General features: G+C 42.6%; 1 protein-coding gene across 3 annotated transcripts in view; it reads left to right on the plus strand.

Annotated features, from left to right (window-relative positions):
- The window catches only part of DEF8 (differentially expressed in FDCP 8 homolog), a 231,440-nt gene that overhangs the window by 17,106 nt on the left and 201,564 nt on the right, over window positions 1–12,770 (plus strand). For all 3 annotated transcript variants that reach the window (XM_078670285.1, XM_078670288.1, XM_078670287.1), the window contains exons 2-3: window positions 1,089–1,223; window positions 1,346–1,378. In XM_078670285.1, the coding sequence (XP_078526411.1) occupies window positions 1,100–1,223; window positions 1,346–1,378 (157 nt within the window). In that variant the 5' untranslated portion in view covers window positions 1,089–1,099. The remainder of the gene's footprint in view (window positions 1–1,088; window positions 1,224–1,345; window positions 1,379–12,770) is intronic.

Below are 12,770 nucleotides of genomic sequence, written 5' to 3' on the forward strand. Positions count from 1 at the left end.
CTCAGGGCCATCACAGCATCAATCTGTGCAACCATTCAACAACAACTGGTTCTAATATGTTCTCTCAATGTTTCAAGCTTTATTACAAATGTCACAAAAATATGTTAATATTTCACTTCTGTTCTTGGATTTTCGTCACAATAAAATACACTGAACATAATCTTCACAAAAGTTATTTACAAAAGTTTAAGCTATTGCCATTATAAATTACAATCACTTTTATTTAAGTATTATTTAAAAAAAATTAAAAGCCAATGTTATTTGTAATATCAATACGTCTAAGTCACGTAAATACAAAACATGTTGCATTACAAATGCTATAGGTGTCACATTTGCGAAAGTTATAACTATTGGCATTGTAAATGACAAAGCTATTAATTTAGCTATTTTCAAAACCAACACATAAATAAAAAAAATTCCATTTACAAGACCAATAGCTCAAACTTTCCTAATACGAGACCTATTGCATTCAAATGCTTGTTTTCTATGCACTCTTTACTTGTCGTTTTCATTAAAATGGGAAAGAAGTAAAAGCACAAGAACCAGACAAAAACAGGACTAGATGAGCTACATGCACGTTTGCTGAGCGTGGGGGTCTTTGGTATACACGCATCGGGCAAGCATGCCATAGAGAAGAGAAATGCCCTGTGTCTGGCCGAACCCTGGGATGCCTCATTGTCCCTTTATTGTCTAAACTATGACTATTATCTGCTTGCTTTTTAGTTTCTAAGCAGGATACCTCGTTCCCTTGCATGCCCTAAGGGACAGTGCAGATTTTATTTGCTTGCCGCAACTTCTCAGTGGAATACACTGTAGTATCCCCCATAAACTTTCTGTGGGTGCTTTGGCATTGTTCATGCATTGGGCACATCTTCCAGAATTAACAGGATGTTTTGTCCTTTTATTCTGCTTCTCACTTATCAATACTGGTGCTCTGCCTGCTTCAGGTGATTCAGTTAACTATATTTTGGCCTAATCCAGGCATTAGGTGTACCTTCGATATGAGCTTTGGCAGCTGGACACATTTACTTCTTGTGAGTGGTGTCAGAAGCACTCTTTCGTCTCTCACCTGGGTCTCTTACTTACAGGTTGCCCTGATATGGAATATGATGAGAAGCTGGTTCGCTTTCGTCAGGCCCACCTCAACCCTTTCAACAAGCAGGAAGGAAGTGGTCAGGATGACCAGAGCCCCCCAGGGGAAATCAGCATCTTATCCCCTGTTGGTAAGTACCATTGCCACTGTAGTCAAAGCACATACTCCTCTCAAACCATTAACATGCCAGCACTATAACCAGTACAGAAATAAAAGACTATATCAGAGTAATGTTTCCCTATTGTGTTGCAGGAATGGAATCTTTGGGAGAGGCAGACGCTAGAGGTAAATAGAACAGTTATAAGTTTTTTATTGTTAAGGCACAAGAAACGAAAAAAAGTACTTTGTTATTTGTGGGTTATAACGGAGAGGGCAAATATCTCTCTATGGTAAAGCTGCAAGACATAAAAACAAGCAGGTAAAAAGTTAGGAAGTTTGCATTTAAGTGTAGTGGTAAAAACATATGTGCATGACCACAAAGATTTGTACAGGTACATATACAACTATGTTCAGCTGGTCCTTTTCCAGGAGAGGTGCTCTGTCCAGATCTCACTACATAGCACAGTTTATCCAGGGCAAGCAAAATGCAGCTTTTTCATTTCTATTTAAAATAATGGCAGCCCAGCTAACAAGTGCTGGTGGGATCCCATTAAACACACAGCAGCCCTGACATGAAGTGCCGCTACTCGTCCATTTTAAAATTCAGCAATCAGGAGAAGTATCCGTGCTCTTCCTTTAAAAGTATTTGAATTCATACTGAGAGGTGCCTATGCAGGCCACTCAATTTCACTTACAGCTGACCTCCAGTGAAGTGCAGGTACTTTCCAGTTAATAACACCTGAAACTTTGCTGGCATCCGCCATTACTTTGCTACGTAATCCGTCTTTTGTTCATGTGGCCGAGCATGCTTATGCTTAGATTTTACTTGGAATTCAGTTTGGACAGGGAGCGGCAATTGCAGCCTGACCCACGAAATTAGCTGTGTTGTTCTGGAATATTTTTAGATGAGTATATTGCTTATTGCTGGTGCAGGAATCACATGCTGCAGGTCTGCACATGATAACCTGTCGAACTGTTAAATCTGTGAATTTTGGAATAAAAAATGGGCTTCCTACAAAAACTATCTGCACACCATGAGATGCACTGTTATGAATTTGAAAGAACCAATACACCTCGGTGCCAGCGCACACAAAGGAACCAAAGACATACAGAAGGGTCATATCATCCATGTTATGGACAGTGTGGCCCTGACACATCATTCTTGAACATACCACTACACAACCTACCTCTGTTTCACCTGACTTCTCCCTGCCCACTTCTACTGCTCCCTATCTCTTGCTCTCCTTTTCTGATGCTCTTTCCACTCCTTTCTCCACCCTCTCCATCCAGTCTTGAGTCCACCTCATGCCTTTTTCATCCACCACCAGACATTCCCTGCCCATTTAGCTCACTCTTGCAGGTTCTTTCTCATCCGTGCTTTCTACCTTGTTTCTATTTGTCTGTCTTTATTTTCCTCTTTCTTCCCCCCTTTTGTTTTTTCTCTCTTTTCCTCTGGGTGGAAGTCTGATGAGTAAAGATATGTTCTGGTACCCAAAAATGAGTACTGGTGGGCCCCACCTGTAACCACCAGTTCAAACTAAGCACTGCGTGCCTCCCTGCGCCAGCATTTATACTCTTGCTTTCCTTTTCTGATGCTCTTTCCACTCCTTTCTCCACCCTCTCCATCCATTTTCGACTTCATCCTTCCCTCTTTTCTCCTATACATCTCATGTTCCTGCCTCTCTTTTCGCTTCACCCAACACGGAATCACCTACTTCTCCTTCACCACCCCACTCAGCACATCATACCCCATCTTCTGAAAAAATTGTGAAGGGATTACTTGCATTTACTTGTTCCAGTCAAGCTCTCGTGGTCTCTGATTTTTAGGCTTTAGATTACCGATTACTTTTGTAAGCTCATAGTATCTGCCAGGAGGCTTATCATGAGACTCTGTTGCCCCCCTCCCGGTCACTCCTCGCAGTATGTTTAGCTCGGGCACTCACTGATCAGTCAGATGAAGACGACAGCAACATCTTTTGGGCTAAAACAGGCACTCTTAGGGCCGGACTGGCTGTACCGTGCATCATGCGTTACCCTGGGAGGCTGGAAGGACGGGGGCCAGTTTTGCAGCGGTGCTGCAATATCTGCCCCCAGTTACAAAAGCAGCAAGCAAGTGTTTCCAGCCTTCCCGGGCCACGCAGGGGCTGATCTGAGAAAATTGCCAGGGCTGCTTTTTCTTCCCAGTCTGATCCTGGTCACTCTGCAGTGTCCATTGGCACCTAGATATACGTCTTCTCACCTTAATGCCAACAGGGCCAGGCAGGGGTATCGGAGTGCTAGTCCTCCTCTTGCATCAGGATGTACTTCCCAGTGAACCTGTTTTTGGTAATCGCGGCCTGCGTTATTCTCCACTTCCTTGTCCTCTCACTCCTTTGTAGCCTCAGTAAGTCTTACACTCCTGCATCTTACATATGGGAGCACCTAAATGGGTCATCTTTCTTCTCCATTAACTTGTCAAATGCTTTTAAGGCACGTATAATTCTCAGCTGCCTTGACACCTCCCGTCATTTGGACCGAATGATGGTTATTTAAAGTCCCAGGAATTGTCCATCTCCTTTGTATTTTACTCTTGGGTTGATTTAATTACCTAATTATTCATTTGAGGGAAAGTTTCTGCCTCCAGAAAGGTAATTTTAGCCTGACCATATACCACACAATCTACCTGTTCCAATTTACTGACCGGTATCTCTGATGCCACCAGAATCTCCAACACACCTTTTGAGCCCTGTACTCATTACACCCCCACTACATTTCCTAATATTACTCTGTCAAATTCATATTACCACTGAAATATTACCTCAATGTCCCCTCCCACATAAAGGAGCAAGACTCCTGCACAATATTACCACCGCCAGACTCCATCACCACAGTGCCCTTAAGATGCAAAATCCAGATATCGAAAGTGGCCAAGGTTTCCCAAATCCATTAACACCGATCTGAACTGGAGCTAATACAATATACAAAATAGCTTTAGTGCAGACTTGCCAGGTGGGGCAGAATACCAACAAGCATTTGCAATGCAATAGGTCTCGCATTAGGAAAGTTTGAGCTATTGGTATTGTAAATGAAACATTTTTTATTTATGTGCTGGTTTTGAAAATAGCGAAATTAATAGCTTTGTCATTTACAATGCAAATAGTTACAACTTTCGCAAATGTGACACCAATAGCATTTGTAATGCAATATGTGTTTTATTTACGTGACTTAGATGTATTGATATTACAAATAACAATGCCTTTTCATTTTTTTTTATAATTAATACTTAAATAAAAGTTATTGTTATTTATAATGGCAATAGCTTAAACTTTTGTAAATAACTTTTGTGAAGATTATGTATTTTATTGTGACGAAAATCCAAGAACAGAAGTGAAATATTAACATCTTTTTGTGACATTTATGATAAAGCTTGAAACATTGAGAGAACATATTTGAACCAGCTGTTGTTGAATGGTTGCACAGATTGATGCTGTGGTGGCAACGAGTGATGCTGGGCGTTCAGTGATGCTGTGGTAGCACATAGTGATGTTGTGGTGCCCCTGAGTGATGCTGTGGTGGTGCTGAGTGATGCTGTGGTGATACGATAGATAGAGTGAGTGCGATAGACAGATAGAGTGAGGAAGATAGATAGACAGAGTGTATGTTGCGGTGAGTGCACTGTAAATATGTAGCATATAATTATGTGGCACTGAGTGGCATTTGGAGTGTATGTTGCATTGAGTGCAGTGTAATTATGTGGCGGGTAATTATGTGGCACTGAGCGGTATTTGGAGTGCATGTTGCAATGAGTGCAGTGTAATTATGTGGCGTGTAATTATGTGGCACTGAGTGGTATTTGGAGTGTACGTTTCATTGAGTGCAATGTAATTTTGTGGTGTGTAATTATGTGGCACTGAGTGGTATTGTGTGGAGTGTGTGTTGCATTCAGTAGAGTGTAATTATGTGGCACTGAGTGGTATTTGGAGCGTATGTTGCGTTGAGCGCAGTGTAAATATGTAGCATATAATTATGTGGCACTGAGTGGTATTTGGAGTGTATGTTGCATTGAGTGCAGTGTAATTTTGTGGCGTGTAATTATGTGGCACTGAGTGGTATTTGGAGTGTATGTTGCGTTGAGCGCAGTGTAAATATGTAGCATATAATTATGTGGCACTGAGTGGTATTGTGTGGAGTGTGTTGTATTTAGTAGAGTGTAATTGTGTGGCGTGTAATTATGTGGCACTGAGTGATATTGTTTGGAGTGTATGTTGCATTGAGTGCAGTGTAATTATGTAGCATATAATTATGTGGCACTGAGTGTGTGAGGGTGCAGTATGTGTGAGGGTGCAGAGTGTGTGTGGGTGCAGAGTGTGTGAGGGTGCAGTGTGTGTGTGGCCTAACGTAGTGGGAGGGCGCAGTGTGTGTGGCTTAAAGTAGTGTGAGGGTGCAGTGTGTGTGGCCTAAAGTAGTGTGAGGGTGCAGTGTGTGTGGCCTAAAGTAGTGTGAGGGTGCAGTTCGTGGCCTAAATTAGTGTGAGGTTGCAGTGTGTGTGTGGCCTAAAGTAGTGTGAGGGCACAGTGTGTCTGGCCTAAAGTTGTGTGAGTGCGTGTGTGAGTGTGCAGTGTGGGAGTGTGCAGTGTGGGAGTGTGCAGTGTGGGAGTGTGCAGTGTGGGAGTGTGCAGTGTGGGAGTGTGCAGTGTGGGAGTGTGCAGTGTGTGAGTGTGCAGTGTGTGTGGCCTAAAGTAGTGTGTGGGCTCAGTGTGTCTGGCCTAAAGTAGTGTGTGTGTGCAGTGTGTGATGGTGCAGTGTGTGTGTGCAGTGTGTGTGGCCTAAAGTAGTGTGAGGGCACAGTGTGTTAGTGTGCAGTGTGTGTGGCCTAAAGTAGTGTGAGGGTACAGTGTGTGAGTGCGTGTGTGAGTGTGCTGTGTGGGAGTGTGCAGTGTGTGTGAGCTAAAGTAGTGTGAGTGCGCAGTGTGTGAGTGCGCAGTGTGTGAGTGCGCAGTGTGTGAGTGCGCAGTGTGTGTGGCCTAAAGTAGTGTGAGGGCACAGTATGTGAGTGCGCAGTGTGTTTAGGCAAATTAGACTCTTGTGACACCGAGGTGATTCCTTTGTCAACATGGATACAATATATGACGTCGGGAGAAGGGCGTCAACTTCAGCAACAAATTAGCTCCATGTACTGTGGTATAAGCATGTAACAAGGCATGTAACAATTAAGTGGATATGCTAGTAACATTAAAAGTGAAACGCAAATTACCATGAACGTAGGCGGCAGTTCTCTAAAATACTAAATTCCCAGTAAAACAAGCAAACCAAGAAACAGTGGAAATAGGGGCAGTTTCTCTAGTCTTGAAAGGCATGTGGACATCCGGGGATATTTATATTTTACAGCATAACCGTCAAACGCAGACAGTACATCGTAGCAAATGAAGGGCAACATATCAAGAATACAACTGAGTGGGAGCACTGGGTATTGAGAGGTGGAGGGCTACTTAGTGTAGAGTAGAAATGGTGCGAGTAATGTAGCCTCAGAGCAGAAATAAGAGCAACACGACCTTCTATAGAGTTGACAGTGGCCTTCTGAGCAAAACCTTGGGGCCCGGAACTTATTCTTTAAGCCCTGACAGGATGAAAAGTGCAGCCCCATTGACTATGGCCTAGAAGGCATCGGGAATAGAAGCTGTGACGTGCGTTGTGCAAACTGGAGATGGTTGCAGTGCCCAGTTCTGAGGGTGGGGCAGGGTGTGGTGTCATCGGCGCACAGAGTGAGTGGCACAGGGCTTGAAGGGCGGCAGTGCAGAGCGAGACCCAGCACCGAAGTTAGCAGTGTACTGGCTGGCACAGGGAAGGAAGGCAGAATTAAGGCAAGAGACACGGAGGGCAATAGAAACAAACAAAAACAAGCGATGTGCGCTCTGCACTGGGGGAGAGGGAGGGCCATTAAAAGAAGGGGGCGAAGAGGAGCCCGTGCGAACTCGCGGCGGAGATCAAAGGAAGGGTGGGACAGGATCAAAAGTGCAGCCGCATTGACTATGGCCTAGAAGGCATCGGGAATAGAAGCTGTGACGTGCATTGTGCAAACTGGAGATGGTCGCAGTGCCCAGTTCTGAGGGTGGGGCAGGGTGTGGTGTCATCTGCGCACAGAGTGAGTGGCACAGGGCTTGAAGGGTGGCAGTGCAGAGCGTGACCCAGCACCGAGGTTAGCAGTGTACTGGCTGGCACAGGGAAGGAAGGCAAAATTAAGGCAAGAGACACGGAGGGCAATAGAAAGAAACAAAAAAACAAGCGATGCGCGCTCTGTGCTGGGGGAGGGGGAGGACCGTTAAAGGAAGGGGGCGGAGAGGAGCCTATGAGAACTCGCGGCGGAGATCAAAGGAAGGGTGGGAGGGACATTGGTGAGCGAGCATATGGGGGGTGAGGGGGTGTCCAGCCTGGTGAGCTGAATGCGTGTGGCAGCAGAGGCGGAGCACAAAGTGTCTGATGGCAAATGGGAGCTGTGCACAATGCGCGTGGTTGTGCTCACATGCACTGTACCCGATCCGCACTTTGGGTGCCCTTTTGAAAGCCCTTACTTTAATCTTGCCAAAGCATCCCTAACGGGATGGCTTCAGCGAGACCTAACAAAGCATCCTTAACGGGATGGCTTCAGCGAGACCTAAAAATAACCATGGTTATATTCAAGTCACCTCGTGACTATTCACTTCATTAAAAATCTATCTCACCTCCATCCAAAAAGCCGTTCATGCAGATCAAAAAATCAATCAAAAAAGTAAATGCAGATCATCAGGGGAAGCAACATGTCATCATGACATCTTTGGACGGTCCACAGGCTTGTACCTCTCTGCTGAAGTCCAGCATATCCTATTAACGGCGTAGAAGAAGTTTCTCTTAAACCTGGAAGATTGAACAGTACAGTGCAGTAAACAAATAGATACTTGCGAAATGTCTGCCAGTTGGTAATCCGTAAACCACTCCCACCACGCTGTCATGGAGGCAATATTGAATGCTCTTCGATCTCCAACAAACGTTTGTAGAGGATCGCCGGTTCTCCACTTGCCCCTATGTTATACTGAAAGAGCATCAGCAAAAGAGTATCAGATTCTGTCTTCATCTTTGTAATTGTAAACTGGCTAATATTTTCACCACAGGAGCCAATTTCGAGTCTTGAGCAGGAAAAGTTCCTGTCCAAGTAAGGCTGTTCCCTGCTCATCTACTAGGTCGCCAATCATACTTAAACCAGATTGCTAGAGGAGGGCACATAAGGCATCCTTTAAAGTGGTTGGTGCCCCTGGAGAAACCTTTGGTTTTGAATAGCTCCTATGGTTGTCATTCCATGTGCACAGATATCAGAGCAAAGTCAAATACTGTACCCTTTTTTATCTTGCTTGAGGTGGAAATTTGTCAAACCCCTTCCAAAAAACAACCTACTGTTGGGTAAGATCATAGCCAAAAATAAATCATATTTCTTGATAGTTGCATGTAACCCACACACGAATGAGATATGTCATAATATGACCAGCCAACAATACAACTGTGCCTCTGGAAAAGCCAATCCATCAATCAGCCAGCACCTTCTAATCTTCTTTCAGGACATTAAAGCCGCTATATGTGCACATAAAAATGTAATTAGAATGGATTGAAGTTTCTATAATACTGACCAATCACAATACAAGGGACTTGAGTAAACAAAACGTTAAAGCTTGTTGGAACTACTACCATTAAATTTTTTTTTACATCTACCTATTATGGTCAAAGGCAGTCTATTCCTGACTACAGTTTAATATCTTTCAAAACCTTTAATTTCACCAAATCCTCAAGAGTCGCTGTATTCTGTATGCTCGGACGTATAAAAACCGGTGTAGCCAAAGGATATTGATAGTCTGTAAAGAAGCAAAGCACCCCAGACGCGCCCCATTCACTGTAAATCATGACAAACTACCAAAGTCGGTAATTAATTTAGCAAGTGCATGAAATGAAGGAATGGTAGTTTAAATTAAAATGTTTTTGGTATAAAGGGCTATCTGCCACTGCCAGTTATTTCACCGAAAAGGTTCTCCCGTCGGTTCGAAATTTAGCTAACAAAGGGCATGAGATAAGGGGCAGTCCTTCTTTCTATATAATCTGTTAATATATCATTAACTAATATCCTGGTCGACGGACAAGGAGGACAGAAATATAGTTGTTTACCTAGATAAAAGTATAACTGGCCCCGCAAAAAATTCAAGGTATACCAAAGATACTGACAGTTAATGCTGTCAAAATCTTTAGAGGCGTCTGTTGGGATGACATCCAATGGTAAGTGATGGACTCGACTGAAGTCTACAAGATCTCTTGTCTGTACTACTGTGTGCCTGTCTGCAATGAAACCTTTTTGTTCATTGTGGCTCAAGATCGGGAGTAGTTTCTTTAATCTATTAGGAATGCTTGAGAATAGTTTGGTATTGATAATCAGGATAGAGATTTCCAATCTGTCTGTGCTCCTATTGGATTATAAGACTGTTAATATAGTGTTCATCACCTAAGACCGCAAGTTTAAGTTTCCGTTGAAAAATAGAATTAAAAAAATGGAGCAACTGTGCAGTGACCAATGCCAAGATGTGTTAAAACTAAGCGTGTGGCCACTTTGTCTCACTGCTTGGACAGCTCTTACTTATTTCTAACCCAAAGAATAACCTTTCTGAGTTCATTGGATGGAGTATGTGATCAATACTTTTTCTTTTACAACATGTCTTTAGAGTCAATGTAAGTCATTGAATGTTCTTTTCCTCCTGTTCAAATTCTGCCAAGGCAGTGGCCTACCACTTTCTAGCTGTCTCCGCTCTTAAATTTTGTATCATGCTTTGCACACAGGTCAAGTAGTCTAGTCTGAAAAGGTACATGATCACACCCCAAAAGCCCTACTTTAATAAGTGCAGCTTCTGTCAAAACCAGAACTACAAGTTTCCTCCATTCCTCCTTTGCTGCTTTCCAATGCCTCCAGGAGATTTCAGTTGGTTCATCCTCGGTAAGGGCTGCAAAGTATATCATATAATATTTGGTGGCAACATACCTACTATCATTAGTCCAGTTCTTCTTGTACACTGGTGTCATTTTGTGAAATACTAGCTCTAATCAGCATGAACAGACATGTGCCTAGGTAAATATTTATAGTCAATAACTTGTTCTTTTAGTTCTCATCTAATAAGGACAGATCAGTCAGGAAAGTCTCACCAAATTTACTCACACTATGAAATTTCATCATATTGTTGGCACCCCACACCAATTTTCATTTGTCTCCAAGGAGTGTTCCTTTTCTTGTAATGCAGAAAAGGATACATGGTAGCAATGATTGAGGTCTTGCAGAATGTGCTTCGTAAAGAAGTGTATTAGAAAAACTGAGATGGCGCCAGCAATGAGATGATACATTAATTATGCGAATGGTGGTTTATCTGATAAGAAGGCTGAATCCCCACTCATTGGTGAATTGAATGCCAATTTTCCTAGCCGAAAGTGGTTGTGATTTTGGAGAAGCTTGCATAATTTATCAGCTATCTGATAGCAAAAGGTAGCAGCTTAGTTGAGCGAGTTAGAATCCAAGATAACATACATAATGGTGGTATCGTTTCTCTGCAATTGTTTCCATGAGGCATCTCAATAATTCTACACCACTGTCATATCTAAGTGACTTGTAACTAAAGAATGTTTGTATGCCTCCAGTAGGACAAAAGACATATTGGTCAGAGATGGCCTAGCTTGAGGCAGGATCTAACTAACAAGTGTTCCATGCAATGTAGGATAGAAGTCGGGGGTGGGAATACGGACCGCATCATATCACTGAGAGGCAAACATAGGACCTTATTATGATCAACCGCTATCGTTTCAGGCAGGAGACCGTCCCAAAATGAGTCAGCGGTCCCACCCGCCCTATTAGGATCCTGCTGCCTTGCAGGCGGTGGTAAAATGCCTAGGGGCGCAGCACAAGCTGCAGTAGAAAAAGCCATTTTGTTCACATCCCGGGCATACTGCCACTGACAGCCTGTTGGTGGCGGTCAGGCCTCCATCGTAATGACCCTCTTAGTTACTGTACCTCTGATTGTGTACTGCTGTGAGATACACTGTACCTTCTAATTGTTCTATTGTCTCTGCGTGGATTCATTGGTGCCGCTGTAACAATGCTTTTTATGAAGGCCCTCTATGCGACAGTTGGTTTTGCTGTGATGACGGTTTGTTATGCATACCAAAAATAAATACAAATATTTATATTAAAAAAAAGTTGGGGAATGTGCCGTTTGTGTCGCTGAGAAGTGTCAAGGCATGTGACTTGGTTAAAAAAATCTCTTACTGTGCTTTATTAATACATACTACTTCCCATTAGATGTGCGTCTGCTCAGAAATTCTATTTCTGCACTACTGAAATTTGGAATCCTACTGAGATATACTGATAATGTCAGATTATATGTACACCAGCTCTTAAACTCAAAGTATTATCTCTTTGCTGAGAAGTTTGAAAGTGTCTCACTAATTGATTGCGGCCAGATGAGCTGATATTGCTCCATTGAAAATATTGCAATCGTGTTAAGAACTGGAAAGTTCTTTCAAGTCTGCTGAGATGGGAATCTTACAGTTGCACACATGAATGTATACAATAGACTTATTAACAAACCAAGGTGTATCACCAGAACTGGACTGTTGAACCTACTTATTAATCACAGATCTTTGCCATGGACACATTAAATTACTAAGCTAGTTACCAACCGATCGATGTCTTTGGAAGGCATGTGGGACTGTGGCAGTATATCTGACATTTGACCGACTCGGCCCTACTATTGTTTGATAAGGGCTTTGTTGACCAAGATCACCCCGCTGACCAATATATCTGAAAGTCTGGTAGACAACTGCATATGTTTGTGTGTATATCTCTCTTGTTTAGTTTTTTTAATAGATTACAGTACACCATAATCCAGTTTCAAGTTGCATAGTAAGTCAGAGTATTTTCAGAATGTTGTGTTTGTAACTTCAAGCAATTTATACAGTTTATGTATTCAGAAATAACAATTATTCAATTATCCAAGAGTTCGCGCTCATCCCATATAACTCTATGGCAATAAACATTTCAACTTTGTAATAGTTATCAATATAAATCTAGTTGCTGGATTGATAATACTCTTATTATTCCTCAAAAACAACATTTGGTTGCCTTCCTTTTCGTGCAACAAATATTTTTGCGCAGAACATTGGCAGCAGTAGGAGTCTTCTCACTGTCAAAAGAGCGGAGCATGAACATTATACATATGCAGTGAATTTGTGATAGTTTTGGCAGGGTTTACGTTTGCGCTTGTTTGGTGATATATTCAATTAAGGACCTTCAATTTAGTCCTTCTCCAATTTGAGGAGGCGAAAATTGTAAAAATGCCCCTTTAAAAGATGATTTCACATTAGGGACAAAATAAACCTGTAATGTGTACAGCGCAATCTGTTGCTGTGAATTCTGACCTAAATTAGTTCATCACTGTCTAACATCCCACCTAAAAGAATCCTCACATACTCGTCCTAAAAATGTCTTTTCGCTTGACCTGTATTACATTTGAATACCAGGCCCGGACTGGCAATGCCGGGCACCGGG

The sequence above is a fragment of the Lissotriton helveticus genome, chromosome 12 (genome assembly GCF_964261635.1).
Source record: "Lissotriton helveticus chromosome 12, aLisHel1.1, whole genome shotgun sequence".
NCBI classification, from domain to species: domain Eukaryota; kingdom Metazoa; phylum Chordata; class Amphibia; order Caudata; family Salamandridae; genus Lissotriton; species Lissotriton helveticus.